Source organism: Notothenia rossii (genome assembly GCF_949606895.1).
Source record: "Notothenia rossii genome assembly, chromosome: 9".
NCBI lineage: Eukaryota > Metazoa > Chordata > Actinopteri > Perciformes > Nototheniidae > Notothenia > Notothenia rossii.
This window is the reverse complement of record NC_136907.1, coordinates 35,399,529-35,417,457: the sequence shown is the minus strand read 5'-3', so window position 1 is coordinate 35,417,457 and position 17,929 is coordinate 35,399,529. Positions and strand designations below refer to the sequence as shown.

Genomic DNA, 17,929 nt, shown 5'->3' with positions numbered 1-17,929 from the left:
GCATTCTTTAGTTATGCTCAATTTCGGCTAGAATCGTCGCTACTGAAACATATGCTTAAGTTTCGGTAATTGCCATGATGGTTTCGGTAGTGACAAAATTGAATAATAAGCAGGTAAATCACATAGTTTTGAAATAAATGTGTTTTAAAGTCTGATAATCAGTGTGTTACTTTAAAGGCCTCTTAGGCATATATTATAGATCTCAGATATACAAAAAACATGTCTTTGAAGTGTTTTGCTCAAAATACCAAACAGATCATGCATTCTAGCCTCATTCCCCTCTATTTCAGCCTTTTACTAAAGTGCTGATTCTGGGTCAGTAGCTTCAACATTCACACTTCAGCAATAAGGTTGAGGGAATATGATACAACCTTGAGAACAAAATACTGTGGTCACTACCGAAACACTGGATGTTTTGTAAAAAATTCAATCAAATCAAATCAAAGTTTATTTATAAAGCACATTTAAAAGCGATTTGTGGTCGGGCCAAAGTGCTGTACATGTAATAAATACTACAATCACATAAAAACACATGACTAAAATCACAATAAAAGACAATAAATTACAACAGAAATATAAAAAACACAGGGAAAAGTCAGGAGTCGTGCTCTGCTCTGACTAAAAGGCCAGGGAGAAGAAGTGTGTTTTTTAAGCGTGGATTTAAAAACCCCTAGGGTCTGGGCCGACCAGAGTGTTCCAGAGCCTAGGGCCAGCTGCTGCGAAGGCTCTGTGCCCTTGGGTTTTGAGCCTGGTTTTGGGCAATATCAGCAACAGCTAGTCAGCCGACCTTAAAGCTCTGGCTGGAATGTAGCGATGGAGGAGTTCAGCTATATAGGCCGGAGCCAGCCCATTTAGGGCTTTAAAAACAAATACAAGGACTTTAAAATCAATTCTGAACCAAATTGGAAGCCAGTGCAGTGAGGCCAGAATTGGGGTGATGTGATCACGCTTTTTGTGGCCAGTGAGTAGACGTGCAGCTGCGTTCTGCACTAGCTGCAGGCGTTTAATTGACGCCTGGTCCATACCCACTCACAGAGCGTTGCAGTAGTCCAACCTCGAGGTAACAAAGGCATTAATAACCCTTTCCAGGTCTTTAAAAGATAAAAACGACTTGGTCTTGGCCAATAGTCGTATTTTAAAAAAGCAGGTTTTGACTACGCTGCTGACCTGCTTATCGAATTTAAAAGCGCTATTGAAGGTCACTCCAAGGTTCGTGACAGAGGGGAGCATATTATTTTTGAGGGAGCCCAGAATAGAAAAAATCCAAAAAAGTCTTGCTCTCATTGAGGTTGAGGAAATATTGGCTCAGCCAGGATTTGATCTCTGCTAAGCAGTTCATCAATAGCTGTAATGAGTTGTCATTTAAATTGAGTGGCAGATAGATCTGTACATCGTCAGCGTAACAATGGAAGGGGATGTTGTGTTTTGTGAGAATTTAACCTAGGGGCAGTATTTACAGTAGAAAAAGGATGGGGCCCAGAATCGAGCCTTGGGGAACCCCACAGGTAAGAGGGGCTTTGGCAGAGGAGAAGGCACCTAGCTGCACAGAGAAGCTACAGTCTGTCAGGTAGGACCTGAACCATGCAAGGGTTGCGTAAAAAACGCAACTAATTATTTTAACGCGATTAACGCATGTGTATTTTTTGTCATCGGCCGCCCCGTAGTTTCAGAGCGCATCGAGTTTAAAATAGCATCTACAAGCTGATGCTAACAGCCCCGCTCCTGCCGTCCGCTTGCGGCAGACCACACTTCCACGCTCACCGGCAGGTACCGACTGGCCATCGGGAAGACCGGGAGGGTGTGTGTATGTGTGGCGCGAGAGAGACCTTACGTGTATTGTTGTTGTTGTTGTTAGCATCTGGTGCTAGCTAGCTGCACTAACGGATATAAGGAGCTGTTTAAATGAAAAAAGAGGAGTGACATTTCGCCGACAACTGCGCCGAGCACTTCACTTTATGCAGGAAGCCAGACAGTGGGACATTGTACGAAAAGTCAGCACACTCAGCACGGATAGTGCGCGCAACATGATTGCAGCATCCAGGCAGTTCCCGTTCGAGCATATGCCTTGAGTTGCACATAGCTCCAACGATCCATCACCCCCCCCCCCCCCCCCCCCCACACACACACACACACACACACGCACACACGTTGTATTGTATTATTGTATGAGAGAGGTTTCAGATTGAATTGAGGCTAGTATTTGTAATGTTCAGAGGTTGTTGTGATTAATATTCATGAGAATATTTGTCATTGTTCAAATGATAATAAACATTTGCATAAAGCATATTTCTCCACTCATATGTTGATAAGAGTATAAAAAACTTGAAAAATATTCCTCTAAGGTACATTTAGAACAGATACAAAAAGTGCGATTAATTTGCGATTAACTATGGACAATCATGCGATTAATCGCGATTAAATATTTTAATCGACTGACAGCCCTAATTTATAAGTAATAAAATACTTGCTCCAACTGATTCGAAAACACCTCTGAGACGGCGAGAGGGAATGCTGTCTGAGGTGCAGTTTGTCGGCCGCAGGTGCATGACTACATCCGAGAGAGAAGAGAGGGATACAGGCTCAAAGTGGTCGAGGACAGCAGGGCACAGAAAAGGAGCAGGATCTGGGGTAGCACTAGTGTGTGGGCTAGCCTAAGAGCAGATACTTTTTCAATAAAAAATGTAAGAAACTTATCACAGAGAGTATAGTCCAGCAGCAAGTCCTCAAAAAAGGCTTTAGTTTTTGAGATACCCCTACCCGAGGTAGAACAAATGACAACAATGATTTTTCTTATCTTTAGGGTCTCCCATTAATTAAATTGATTGTTGTCAAATTTTATTTTGGGGGAAACATTTTTTTTTTGGTTGTTCTTTAGAACTACCCCAATCCCTGAAATAGAGCCAAATTAGACCAGGCTGAATATGAGAAAGGTGAAAAATAAGCCCATAACTTGAGATTGACAACTCTTTTCCTCTTCAGATTTGCTGAGGTATGAACCAGGTGGCTGTCCTACATCACTAAATAGTCAGACAATTATTTAACTAAAGAAATACTGAATTATAGTCCTGTAAACTTAGCTTTAGTTTAGACGGAAATTGTACTTTTTGGTGATAGGAACATAGGACTCAAACACACTTTTCCCTCATTTATCAGAAAAACAGAAATCCCTAAGAAATATACCATTACTGAATTGTCTAGGGTGCTATTGAACACCAACCAGTAGTTGTATGGAAATATCTGGTACAGTTCTATTTCAAATGAGATTTCTTTAGACATAGGCCTACCTCTTCTCTGATACAGGTAAATTCCGAATGGGGAATAAGTGGCACAATAGCCTATAAGTTAAGAATGCTCACTCTGATGGCCATTATATTTGGAGAGGGAAATACCAGGTGGCTGAACTACATCACCAAATAATCAGAATAAGAGTAACCCAATACAATCAAGTGTATTAGTTCTAAATTGCAAGCCTCTAAAACATAGGTGTAAATAGTACAGGTTTGATTGAAACTGGAACCTTAATTCAAAGTACAGTATACAAATCATCAAATAATGATGTGAGAGGTCAAGTATATAGATAATAGAATATAATGTTAAATATCAGGTTCCTCAGAAACGTTAGGGGACACATTTTGACATTCTGCACAGCAGGTGCAGAACTCCGTACAGGGAAGGCCAACAGAGAGGCACTGGCACTTTTCACTCTCTCCACACTTTGCATCTTTGCAATACAAGCGAGTAATGTCTCTCACTTCTGTAGGTGCTGGGGTTTTTGTAAATAGCACTGGTTGAATAGACCCATCTCTGACAATCCACCCCTTGCCAACAGGACTCCATAACAAGGGTTTGGGTTTGGGCTGTGAAACCATATAGCAGAAGCGCAAATTATCTTGCGACTGGCAAAGACTCTTCCAAGCTGGCAGAGAGTGCAAAATGGGCAAGATCTTTGAGCTCGCTGAGATGGGTCTTGAGTTTGGTGAATGCTGTTGTCTTTCCTATTCTGTACAAGCTACTTGTTGTGCCACAGCCAGTGAGTGCATGACATGCTGGTAGACATCATTGTAGTTGCCGCCCAGCTTCAGGACCATCTCCAACTAAATGGCCTCTTTGAGAAATTCCAGTCCGGTTTCCGTTCCGCCCAGAGCAATGAAACAGCTCTGGTCAGGGTCACAAACGACCTGCTGATGCTGATTGTCTTTCCTATTCTGTACTACTTGTTGTGCCACAGTCAGAGTGCACACCATGCTGGTAGACAGTTAGACATGTCTTTTCGAATTGTCTCACATATGGTGTTGATGGGGACAGATCTCTCTCTCATTCCATGGCCTGCATGCATGTACACTAGAGATGATCCAAACATGTATTTGCTTGCATAATATATGAGCAGTACTTCCACACCTGTGTCATCAGACCTCACACTGATGCGGGAATATGACTCTGCAAGATGTATGTCATGGAGCACCATCCTTGTGTCTGCCTCCTCCTGATCACTCAAATGTGATGTCAAACTGCTGACTCCTGCTGTGCAGATGCTCTTCACCTCCTCCCCTTCGTCAAATCCTGATTGTAGTCTCTGTGGGGCAGCAGTGACAATGTAGTTGCTCACAAACATGCACAGTGCAGTCTTGTTTCCACTTCTCCCCTAGTACTTCCTGTAGTTTGGGACATTTGTTTTGCTTTAGGTTATAACACTTGTGTTATTCTTCAGAGATGGGTCCTCATTACAGATCTGCACTTTTTCCTCAACATTTGTTTTTAGGCCTTTCTTAAAGGCTTCAGTGGTCTGGGGAGTCCTCAGGTGGTCTGTGGAGTCCTCAGGTGGTCTGGGAGGGAATTCCACAGGTGAGGAGCAGCTGCACAGAAAGCCCGATCCCCCATTGTGCGGAGTTTGGTCCTGGGGGGGCGAAGCAGATGGTTTGTGATGTGAGTAGTTATTTTAGCATGGACCAGTTGTTCAGCATCTGACAGGAGTTTTGCAATGTTCCTGAGGTGGTAGTAGGAGGTTTTGCACAGGTGTTTGATGTGGGTGTCAAGGTCAGATGGTTATGGGGGATGGCTGGACATGGACCTGGCTAAAATAGCTTCTGTTTTGGAGTTATTTAGCTGCAGGAAGTTTTGTTGCATCCAAGCCTTTATCTCCTCAATGCAGGTGTTAAAGAGCCACTTGAGTTTTTTTTTTTTTACTACATTTATGCTTAACCTAGCCTGAAAATTACAATTAAAAATGTTAATGCAGGATTTGATATGTTTTACAATACATGAGGGCATGAATTCAGAGGAAAAAGAGCCGTTTTGAGCTCTGCTACTAAAAACGGCTTTTTTTTAACGTCATACGTCAAACGCGTTATATTACGTCACATGGGGGAGCAACTTTCTCGGACTCGTTCTCTGCCCAATCCGCGGTAGTAGTTTGTAGTTGGTTTGAGCGGTTGTGATTTAGAGAGCTGGTATTTTTTCAGTAATTTTACATTGCATTTCAACATTTGTAATCATGGTGAGCTTGTGTTTGTGCAGGTTGCACAAACTCGAGCCTGTCAGGACATCAAGTCCACGGGAAAAGGACCGGAGCTAGCGTTCGTTCCTGGGTGCGTTGTGCATCCACCTCCCTGCAGCACATACTCTCACTTCACATACTCTCCACAGCTTTATCAGGAAACCGTATTACATCTCTCTCCCCCCCTTCGCTGCTCTCTCTCTCTCTCCCCTCCGGTACACGGCACCGTAAGACGTAGTGGGAAGTTGCATTAGGTAACGCTGTGGTGGCTGTACTGCTCCAGCCGTCTCCTTTGTGTTTGTTTGTTTCCCCCTGTCTGTGTTGTTTGTGTTGGCGTGGTGGCTGTCACTCCTGGCTCCCGGCTCAACCTCCACTCACCTGCTGCAATCAGCTGTGCACCCTCCCCGTCTACACACCTGCTTTCCATCAAGCCATTTACAACGGCATATCAACGGAGGCTCCACAACATTTCTCCGCCAGATCGTCAAGTATCAGCCGTATCTCGCTTCTCCCCTCCGGTACACAGCACCGTAGTGTGGAGTTGCATTAGGTAACGCAAGATACGGCTGATACTTGCGCATTAGTTTCTGTTATGGATCAGTATCAACAGTCCTGCCAGTAAAGTTACATATTATCAATACTACTTTAGTTATAGCCTGATATATGACTGCTAACTTTACAATGTTGTGATGTGACTGACGTTAGCTAACATTAACTGTAGCTAACGCCGGTCACTCACCAAGACAGCTGCTCTGTTCTCCACTGGTTCTCCAAACACCAAAGCTCCATTTCTCTCCGATGGCCGTTATTTTTTCTAATCCTTGGCTGCTCCTGGTCTCTTGGACGCATAGCAGGCTCATAATTATAATCATATGCATTCGAATATATATTTTCAACCTCTTCTGTGTCAAAACTAGCATTGTGATCCATGTTTATTTATACATTAGACCGGCCGCTCTCCCCCATGTTACGTCACACGCGGGAGGTCATGTGCGGAGGCTTTTTTATGCGGAACTGAAAATGTCTTACTAAAACAACGCCAGATGTCACTGTAGTGTATATTTCTGTTTTTTTTTTGAAAATGTAGTGTATTCATCATTTTCCTACACATTTATTCACTGGTGTCTCTAACCTGCAAGTTGCTCTTTAAAGGATGTTGATGGGAACGGTGATGATGATGGTGACAGTGAGGATGCATGCGGGATAGGGTCTGTGATTATACATAGCTGCATGTCATCAGAGGGACGACCCTTGAGGGACACCACGGGTGACAGGGTGTGTCTGGGACCTTGCAACTCTCAAGGAGACATACTCTGTTCTTCCAGACAGGTAGGACTGAAGCCAGCTCAGGGCGGAGTCAGAGAGCCCGATGGTGTATTGGAGGCGCTGAAGGAGGATGTTATGGCCAAAAGTGTCGAATACTGCAGTCAGATCCATGAGGATGAGGAGAGATGGGGAACCAGTGTCAGCCGCCATCAGCAGGTCGTTTGTGACCCTGACCATAGCTGTTTCAGTGCTGTGGGCGGAACGGAAACCGGACTGGAATTTCTCAAAGAGGCCGTTTAGTTGGAGATGGTCCTGAAGCTGGACGACAATGATGTCTACCAGCATGTCATGCACTCACTGGCTGTGGCACAACAATTAGTTTGTACAGAATAGGAAAGACAACAGCATTCACCAAACTCAAGACCCATCTCAGCGAGCTCAAAGATCTGGCCCATTGTGGACTCTCTGCCAGCTTGGAAGAGTCTTTGCCAGTCGCAAGAGAATTGGCGCTTCTGCTATGGAAAAAAGGAAATCAGACTGATGTGCACAAACTTGGATGAACTGAGGTTCATAATTGCATCAATAACAGATGCAGCCTCGGAAAATCTGCCGCCAACAGAGGATGCATTTCAACAACATGTACAAAGAGCAATGTTTCAGCCCGATCCCAAACCCTTGTTATGGAGTCCTGTTGGCAAAGGGTGGATTGTCAGAGATGGGGCCATTCGACCAGGGGACACATTGACAGAATGTCAAAATGTGTCCCCTAACGTTTCTGAGGAACCTGACATTTAACATTATATTCTAGTATCTATATACTTGACCTTGACCAATTATTTGATGATTTGTATATTGTACTTTGAATTAAGGTTCCAGTTTCAATAAAACCTGTACTATTTACACCTATGTTTTAGAGGCTTGCAATGTATAACTAATACACTTGATTTTATTGGGTTACTCTTATTCTGACTATTTGGTGATGTAGTTCAGCCACCTGGTATCTCCCTCTCCAAATATAATGACCATCAGTGAGCATTCTTAACTTGTAGGTTATTATGCCACTTATCCCCCATTTGGAATTTGACTGTATCAGAGAAGAGATATGTCTAAAGAAATCTCATTTGCAATAGAACTGTACCAGATATGTCCAAACAACTACTGGTTAGTGTTCAATAGCACCCTTGACAATTCAGTAATGGTATATTTCTTAGGGATTTCTGTTTTTCTGATAAATGAGAGAAAAGTGATTGAGTCCTATGTTCCTATCACCAAAAGTACAATTTCCGTCTAAACTAAAGCTAAGTTTACAGGACTATCATTCAGTATTTTTTTAGTTAAATATTGTCTGACTATTTGGTGATGTAGGACAGCCACCTGGTTCATACTTCAGCAAATCTAAAGAGGATCAGAGAGGTCACTCTCAAGTTATGGGCTTTCTTGTCACCTTTCCCATATTCGGCCTGGTCTAATTTGGTCTTTTCAGGGATTGGGGTAGTTCTAAAGAACAACCCAAAAAACTTTTTTTCCCCCAAAATAAAATTTGACAACAATCAATTTCATTAATGGGAGACCCTAAAGATAAGAAAAATCATTGTTGTCATTTGTTCTACCTCGGGTAGGGGTATCTCAAAATGTGAGGGCCCTTCCTGCTAGACTAGTAGTCGATGGCACAATTGGAGAAACATCACAGGGATTAATGATCGAGTTGAGGACGTTAAAAAGAACCTGAGGTTTATGGCCACTTTTGGAGATTAACAGAGAAATGTGCTCCGTTTTGGCTGCTTTGACTGCCGTCTGGTAGTCGGAGAGGCAAGCACTAAGGATTTCTAAGGAGACATGGAGTTTATCCTTTTTCCATTTTCTCTCTGCACGCCTGCAAGCGCGTCTGAGAGCACGAGTACATTCATTGAGCACGGCTCTGAGAGAACTTTGGTGCGTCTCAAAAAAGGAGCAACAGAATCCAGTATTAGGGTACATGTCGAGTCAAACATGGAGATAAGCTCATCAGCACTAAAAACACAATTCACCTCTAATTTACAGATCGGAGAAGCATTAAAAACATCAGAGAACTGTGAGGCAGTCAATGGGTTAATTGAGCGCAGTTGACACGCAGGGGCACGTGATTCGACTCCTGCGGAAGGGATCGAGGTTGTAAACAGAACCAGTAAATGGTCTGAGATACGCGTTGCTGCACATATTTCATCCACAGATACAGACAGTCCAAACGATAATACTAAGTCCAAAGTGTGTCCTTTTTCGTGTGTTGGGCCAGCCACGGACTTGTGAATTTTACAAAGAAAGTTTGCATTATGATTTTTATGGATTGTATAAATTGAACTTTGAAATTTGATTAAAAATTCACTTTTATTAATTTAATTGTGAAAACCCTCAAGAAATATTTGTTCAAATACTATTTAGAGAAGGGAAGGTAAAACAATCTTAACAGGTTAATATAATACTTGTTTACTACAGTGTATGTACTATGTTTCAGTAGTGACCAGTTTTGGTCGAGGAAGAACATTCCAATACACTCAAATATGGCATAAAAATGTACGGTTCTTTTACTAGATATGTGTAATTTAGATATGGTAAAAAATATATATGGACAAAGTTTTGGGGAAAAAACATACAGAATTTCAAAAACATTTCCAACCTGACTTTGGTCCAATTTGGTAGAATGGCCCATATAGTACTTGAGTGATCTAAACATCATAAGTGCTGGTAAAATACAAAACACAGTCCTGAACCTTTGTGTCATCTGTCACCTATAAGAAGTAGTCATGCAGCGATACCTAAGATATGCAGATCTTACCACTGACCTTGACCTGTGGTCTTTGTGAATATACAGTGATGAAATAGATTTTTGCATTATGGTAGTATTTTATATTTCATTTAACTAACCAGTTCATAATTCCAATCTGTCCTTTGTACAACAGCAAGTGATGGCTTTATGAAAGCATGATGCTGCCTTCAGGGCTTCGGGACATTGATCAGTCATCAATGTCGGTGTATTGGTATGCTGAAGCATAACAACACAGAACATTTTTCAGAATGACATGACGTGTTTTCTTTCAAAAATGGCAATGTGAACCTATGAACCACCAAATAGTTGTTGTTTTTCTACTTGCTTTTGGTGGTGTTGGGAGGAACAGAGCTATTGTGTGTCCATATTTGGATAATGGCAGTTGCATGTATTTTTGCTTCTGCAGGGTTTACAGCTTCCCCAACAGCCCAGCAGCAACAGAACCCTCAGGGCCTTAACGTGGACTTTGACTCCGTGTTTGGCAACAACACTATTGCTAACGACCTGGATTCTACAGGTAAGTGTTGTGCTCCTACATACTCTTATATTCTTTCAATGCCCTTTGTGAGCCACTAGACCTCATGTACTCTACTGCCCCCTGAAGGTTTGGGGACAAAATGGATCATGTTGAGACTATAAAATCAAAGTGCTGCACTTATTTGTCACTTTGTATGGTTTTATGTGGGCTATGGCTGTTCAGAGCATATTCCACATTTTTCACTGATCAGGCCTTTTGACTAATTATAAACGTGGCTTGCCCAATTATTCTTAGTTAACATGCTAAGAATTGCATGTGCACATGATATACTGTACAATTAACCCCGAGTGATTAAGCAACAGCATTTTACACAAAGGTTAAATGAGAGCTTCCAAATGTCAGAAATACATTTTGTGAGCATAACATTGATTTTATGCTCTTGCAGAACATAACCATAAGGGCTGGACTGAAAGTGGCACACTTTGGAAATATCTTGCCATCACAGACAGCGTTGCATATACAGTTGCAAGAAAAAGTATGTGAACCCTTTGGAACTCCCTGGATTTCTGAATAAATTGGTCATAAAATGTGTTCTGATCTTCATCTAAGTCACAACAATAGACAAACACAGTCTGCTTAAGCTAAAACCACACAAACAATTATGTTTTTATGTTTTTATCGAACACACCATGTAAACATTCACAGTGCAGGGTGGAAAAAGTATTTGAACCCTTGGATTTAATAACTGGTTGACCCTCCTTTGGCAGCAATAACCTCAACCAAACGTTTCCTATAGTTGCATATCAGACCAGCAAAACGGTCAGGAGGAATTTTGGACCATTCCTCTTTACAAAACTGTTTGAGTTCAGCAATATTCTTGGGATGTCTGGTGTGAATCGCTCTCTTGAAGTCATGCCACAGCATCTCAATTGGGTTGAGGTCAGGACTTTGACTGGGCCACTCCAGAAGGCCTATTTTCTTCTGTTGAAGCCATTCTGTTGTTGATTTACTTCTGTGCTTTGGGTCGTTGTCCTGTTGCATCACCCATCTTCTGTTGAGCTTCAATTGGTGGACAGATTGCCTTAATTTCTCCAGCAAACTGTCTTGATAAACTTGAGAATTCATTTTTCCGTCAATGATGGCAATCTATCCAGGCCCTGAGGCAGCAAAGCAGCCCCAAACCATGATGCTCCCTCCACCATACTTCACAGTTGGGATGAGGTTTTGATGTTGGTGTGCTCTGCCTTTTTTTCTCCACACATAGCGTTGTGTGTTCCTTCCAAACAACTCAACTTCAATCAATCAATCAATCAATCAATCAATCAATCAATCAATCAATCAATGTTTATTTATATAGCCCAATATCACAAATGTTACATTTGTCTGTGGACTTCACAGTTTGTACAGAATATCAGTATTACAATACGACACCCTCTGTCCTTAGACCCTCACATCGTACAAGGAAAAACTTCCAGAGAAAACCCACAGTTTAAAGGGAAAAATGGGAGTAACCTCAGGGAGAGCAACAGAGGAGGGATCCCTCTCCCAGGACAGACAGACGTGCAATAGATGCCGTGTGTAAATTGAAAAGATAATACATTTGCAACATAGGTAGTCCAAATGTTTGGAAATGCATGTGTATAATAGGAAGATGAATCCACGAGGATATCCATCCAGGACTTATGGTTTCATCTGTCCACAGAATATTTTGCCAGTAGTGCTGTGGAACATCCAGGTGCTCTTTTGCAAACTTCAAACGTGCAGCAATGTTTTTTCTGGACAGCAGTGGCTTCCTCCATTTTATGACCAACTTATGCAGAAATCAAGTAATTCCAAAGGGTTCACATACTTTTTCTTGCAACTGTATATGCACTCATTTTTTATTGAAATAAGTTGATAGTTGATTGATAGTATGCAGAGACCAAACAAAATGCATCTCTTTGGGGAGTGCCACCCATTCCTGAGAGCGCTATTATGCATGATTAGTAACAAAAACAGAACCAAAAATAGTCTTCTTTATCCGAACACCGTATCAGCCATTTTGGATTAAGATCTTAATTGGAACCACGTTTTGGTTAGGGTTAGTACCTCCACTCTCCATACCTCCACTATCTTTATCTCCACTCTCCATACCTCCACTATCTTTATCTCCACTCTCCATACCTCCCTCCATACCTCCACTATCTTTACCTCCACTCTCCATACCTCCCTCCATACCTCAACTATCTGTATCTCCACTCTCCATACCTCCACTCTCTATACCTCCACTCTCCATACCTCCGCTCTCCATACCTCCGCTCTCTATACCTCCACTCTCTATACCTCCACTCTCCATACCTCCACTCTCTATACCTCCACTCTCCATACCTCTGCTATCTTTACCTCCGCTCTCCATACCTCCACTCTCCATACCTCTGCTATCTTTACCTCTGCTCTCCATACCTCCGCTATCTTTACTTCCACTTTCCATACCTCCACTCTCTATACCTCCACTCTCTATACCTCCACTGTCCATACCTCCACTCTCTATACCTCCACTCTCTATACCTCCACTGTCCATACCTCCACTCTCTATACCTCCACTCTACATACCTCCACTCTCTATACCTCCACTCTCTATACCTCCACTCTCTATACCTCCACTCTCCATACCTCCACTCTCTATACCTCCACTCTCCATACTTCCACTCTCTATACCTCCACTCTCTATACCTCCACTGTCCATACCTCCACTCTCTATACCTCCACTCTACATACCTCCACTCTCTATACCTCTGTTCTCTATACCTCCACTCTCTATACCTCCACTCTCTATACCTCCACTCTCCATACCTCCACTCTCTATACCTCCACTCTCTATACCTCCACTCTCTATACCTCCACTCTCTATACCTCTACTCTCTATACCTCTGCTCTCTATACCTCCACTCTCCATACCTCTGCTCTCCATACCTCCGCTCTCTATACCTCCACTCTCTATACCTCTGCTCTATATAGGCAAGGCAAGGCAAGTTTATTTATATAGCAATTTTCAAAACAAGTCAATTCAAAGTGCTTTACAAAAAATGAAAGACAATAAGAAAATGGCATTTAAAATCAGTCATTAAAAAGAAAAGTTAATAAAATAAACATTAAAAGAAAAGAAAATACATGGATAAAAGTTACAGTGCAGTTATATGAATAACGTAATTTTCGGACTATAAGGCGCACCTGAATATAAGCCGCAGCAGCTAAATTGAATGATTTGTACATATATAAGCCACACTGGACTATAAGCCGCAGGTGTTTTAATGTTTAATTACCATATGTAAGGGTTCGTGCACAGAGGGGATTGTCGGGAAAGAGATGGCTGTTTGAGGAAGCTCCCATTTATTAACATTTCAACAAACAAGTTGCATATTTGCATAACGTATTCAAGTGTTACCATTTAGTGCAATAGTAGCTACAGAACATGTACTGTGCTGTGTAAACTGTACTGTATCACATAGCGTTTCAGACACACAAACTTTTCAACTTTCAAACTTAAACGGTGCGCTCCCAGCACACGTTTAACACCTTTGCACAAACTGTCTCGCTCTCGTAATGTCTGTCTGTCTTGCTCTCGTTCTGTCTCTCGTACCACTCTCGGTTCCACTTTTACTTTTGCGCGCTACCTGTCTCACTCTTTTCCGGCCTCCAGCTTCTCCAGCTGGAGCCCGCCGCTTAAAGGTGGCGGGCGCGGACCGGCCATAGAGCCCATAGAGTTAAAGGTGGTGGACTGTAACCTGTAAAATCCATAGATTTAGGAGGTCCCCTAGTGGCCGTTAGCTGTAAAAATCCATAGATTAGCCGCACGTTATATAAGCCGCAGGGTCGAAAAAAGGCGCGGCTTATAGTCCGAAAATTACGGTAGTTCAATGAAAAGCAGCGACAAAAAGAAAAGTCTTCAGCCTGGATTTAAAAGTAGTTAGTTGCAGCGGACCTGCAGGTTTCTGGGAGTTTGTTCCAGATATTTGGAGCATAATAACTGAACGCTGCTTTACCATGTTTAGTTCTGACTCTGGGGACAGAAAGCTGACCCGTCCCTGAAGACCTGAGAGATCTGGATGTTTCATAATTTAGCAGGAGGTCAGAAATGTATTTTGGGCCTAAACCATTCAAAGCTTTATAAACCAGCAGCAGTATTTTTGAAATCTATTCTTTGACAGACAGGAAGCCAGTGTAAAGACTTCTCAACAGGAGTGATGTGATCCACTTTCTTGGTGTTAGTGAGGACTCGAGCAGCAGCGTTCTGAATCAGCTGCAGCTTTCTAATAGATTTTTTTGTGAGACCTGTAGAGACACCATTGCAGTAGTCCAGTCTACTGAAGATAAAAGCATGGACAAGTTTTTCCAAATCCTGCCGTGACATTAGTCTTTTAATCCTAGATATGTTCTTTAGGTGATAGTAGGCTGATTTAGTAACTGTTTTAATGTGACTGTTGAAACTCAGGTCAGAGTCCATGACTACACCTAGATTTTTGGCTTTATCTGTTGTTTTGAACATTGCAGACTGAAGCTCAGCGCTAACTTTTATACGTTCTGCCTTAGCTCCAAAAACTATTACCTCAGTTTTATCTTTGTTTAATTGGAGAAAGTTCTGACACATCCAGTCATTGATTTGTTCAATGCACTTACTCAGTGTTTGAATTGGAGCATAGTCTCCTGGTGAAATTGTTACGCACATTTGTGTGTCATCTGCATAGCTATGGTAACTTATTTTGTTGTTCTTCATTATCTGAGCCAGTGGTAGCAGGTAGACGTTAAAGAGAGGAGGCCCCAAGATGGAGCCTTGAGGAACCCCACATGTCATATTTGTCAACTCAGATGTGTATTTACCTATAGAAACAAAGTTGTTTCTGTCGTTTAAGTAGGATTCAAACCAATTTAGAACTGTTTCCGAAAGTCCCACCCGGTTTTCCATTTGGTCGAGTAATATGTTGTGGTCAACAGTGTCAAACTCAGCACTGAGATCTAATAATACTAACACTGAAGTTCTGCCACAGTCTGTGTTTAAGTGGATGTCATTGAAGACCTTTACAAGAGCACTCTCAGTGCTGTGGTTTAGACGAAAGCCTGACTGGAACACATCCAAACAGTTATTTAAATGCAAGAAGTTACTAAACTGTTGAAAAAAAATTGTTCAATGATTTTACCAAGAGATGACAAGTTTGATATGGGCCTGTAATTGTTCATTACTGAAGCATCTAGATTATTATTTTTTAAGAGCGGTTTAATGACTGCAGTTTTCAGGGCCTGTGGAAAAATACCTGAGTGAAGAGATTTGTTTACTATAAGAAGTAGATCTGAGGCCATGCAAGGAAAAACATCTTTGAAAAATCCTGTTGGAATAATATCAAGGCAGCAGGAGGAGGATTTCAGAAGTTGAATAATGTCCTCTAGGTTTTTATCATTAATCTGATGGAATTGTGTCATGATGTCTGAATTGATATTAGGTGGACATAGGGACAACACATTTGCTGTACCTGATGCAGAGGCACTGACTGCTTGTCTGATTTTCTGAATTTTGTCAGTGAAGAAGGAGGCAAAATCATTGCACGCCCTGGTGGATAGAAATTCAGAGGCTACTGACACTGGGGGGTTAGTTAGTCTGTCGACGGTAGCAAACAAGGCACGTGCGTTGTTTTAGTTTTTGGTAATGATGTCAGAGAAGAAAGGCTGTGGTGCGTTTTTCAATTCCAAATGATAAAGGCCAAGTCTCTCTTTATAGATTTCAAAGTGAACCTGGAGATTTTTTTTTCGCCACCTGCGTTCAGCTTTTCGACATTCTCTTTTTTCTCTCTATACTGTACCTCCACTCTCTATACCTCATTTCAGTCCAGCAGGTTGTGCTATCTGGCAGTGATACATCTCAGGAACCTGTCAGAAGAGCTGTGACTGAAACCCTTACGTCAGGCCCGGTGTGGGATTATCAACAGAAGAGCCCGTACTGGGAACACTGGCAGCCTGTAGGCCTCCCTGCTGCATCTAAACCTGTGTGCCACTGAGACAGATTTTTTTAAAGAAATCACATTTGATAAGTTCATTTTGATGACCATAATCCCTTGATTGTGATTGACATTTAACCCTTTCTTGGATAATTTTAAAAATACTCATCAATAATTTGACAGATAAATGCTACATGTTTGCACCTGGAAAGTCTTACACACCCATGGTTTGTACACTGACTGGGTTAGGCTGCTCACGGTCTCACATTATTGTTTTTCTCTCCTCCCTTGTCCTGGGTCACACACTCTGGGCTCTTGGCTTTTTGCATGACATATACATGACTGGGTGAGTTGACTCAACACACACTCCGTACACAGTCTTGGCTTGATGACTTTTTTCTGTGAGCCCCTCTTCCTGCCTCCTCCATGCTCAACATGTTCTCCCTGTCCATGTGTGTGTGTGTAATTTATAGGGATGTAACGATATATCGAATATCGCGATATCGCGGTAAATAAATGTCTCAATACCGTCGTGAGACTGACAAAATCTACCGCGATTTAATTTTTTTTCAATATTTTTTTATTTTTAAACCTTTATATAACCAGATTGTCCCATTGAGATCATCGATCTCTTTTTCAAGGGAGACCTGTCCAACATGGCAGCAAGTAGGTTACAACATGAACATAAAACAACAGATAACACAAAAGGACATCGTATTTACAGGTCTACATGTACATACCTAGAGACATTGACAAGTACCAACAGTATATTTATATTTCGCCCTGTCAATAAGCCTCACCTTCTTGGCAAACACTATATTGTTTTTGAAGTGGTGGAGAGACAATGCACAGTTTTACCCACTGCTGTCACCCATGGCCAAAGCATATCTCTCTGTCCCAGCAACATCAGTACCAAGCAAGAGAGTTTTTTCCACAGCAGGGGATATTGTAAATGCCCAAACATCCCAGCTTCTACCTGAAAATGTGGACATTCTTATATTCCTAAAAGATAACCTTGATGATGTTGAGTGAGTGAGTTAGAGTTGAGTTACTTGAAAAGCTAAAGTGAAACTTGATTTATTCTTTGCAGGGTCTGATTATTATATTGTTGACACTTTAAAATACTACTATCCTACTAAAATGCTGTACAAATCAGATTAATTTATTTATTAAAAAGAAAAGAAAAAAAAGATTTCACATTTTTTGCCATTTTTATTTTTCAATATCGCGATAAATATCACACCGTGGACTTTTTTATCGACTATTACATCCCTAGTCATTTATGTTGGTCCTGTATTTGTCTTTGTGTGTTGCTCTGTTATTGTATGTTTAATTGTCTTCAACTGTTTTGGGCCCCCAACCTCTCACCCTCCCCTCCCTTTCTTCCCCTTTGTCCTGCCCCCTTTTGATTAAGATGTTTTAGGTGACCTTCTCAAACCCACAGTGGCGTCCTCACCCAACCAGGGCCTGACCCTGAACGGCCACAAACTTGTTTCCAACGACCTGGACTCGTCACTTGCAAATCTTGTTGGCAGTAAGTTCCCAATTTTATGCGACCATTTCATAAATATAACCAATCATTATTATAATACTATGAGCTATTTGTAAAGGTCTCTATTATAGTATTATGCTGTGTTCACATCGGACGCGATGCGATTTTAGGGGGCGGCGCGATTACATGTAAAGTCAATGCAAAGACGCAGAGTGAGTTTGGACGAATTTGGACGGAGCATTTACAATGTTAGCTTAGCCTGATCGATCCGATCTCCATTCAGAAAACAAGCATTTTAAAAGGTTTTTCGCCTGCCGTCTTGTCTGCACACTTGTCAAAGCATTAATTCATGGTTTTTACTAACCGGTATCAGTATGTAGTTACTTCAGCATCACTTTGAAATGTGTATTACAACTAAATCACGGTAAAA

General features: G+C 41.7%; 1 protein-coding gene across 10 annotated transcripts in view; it reads left to right on the top strand.

The window, feature by feature from the left end:
* picalma (phosphatidylinositol binding clathrin assembly protein a) overlaps nucleotides 1-17,929 on the top strand; it is a 33,234-nt gene that overhangs the window by 6,959 nt on the left and 8,346 nt on the right. Inside the window, exons 9-12 of one of the 10 annotated variants that reach the window (XR_013802600.1) lie at nucleotides 9,970-10,080; nucleotides 10,487-10,576; nucleotides 15,898-16,028; nucleotides 17,452-17,541. Coding sequence is in view for 6 of the 10 variants with exons in the window: in XM_079649922.1 (XP_079506048.1) it covers nucleotides 9,970-10,080; nucleotides 10,487-10,576; nucleotides 17,422-17,541 (321 nt within the window). In the remaining 4 variants the exon portion in view is untranslated. Of the gene's footprint in view, nucleotides 1-9,969; nucleotides 10,081-10,486; nucleotides 10,577-15,897; nucleotides 16,354-17,421; nucleotides 17,542-17,929 lie in introns of all 10 variants that reach the window. The other 9 variants (XR_013802601.1, XR_013802602.1, XR_013802603.1 and 6 more) reach the window with 9 other exon arrangements.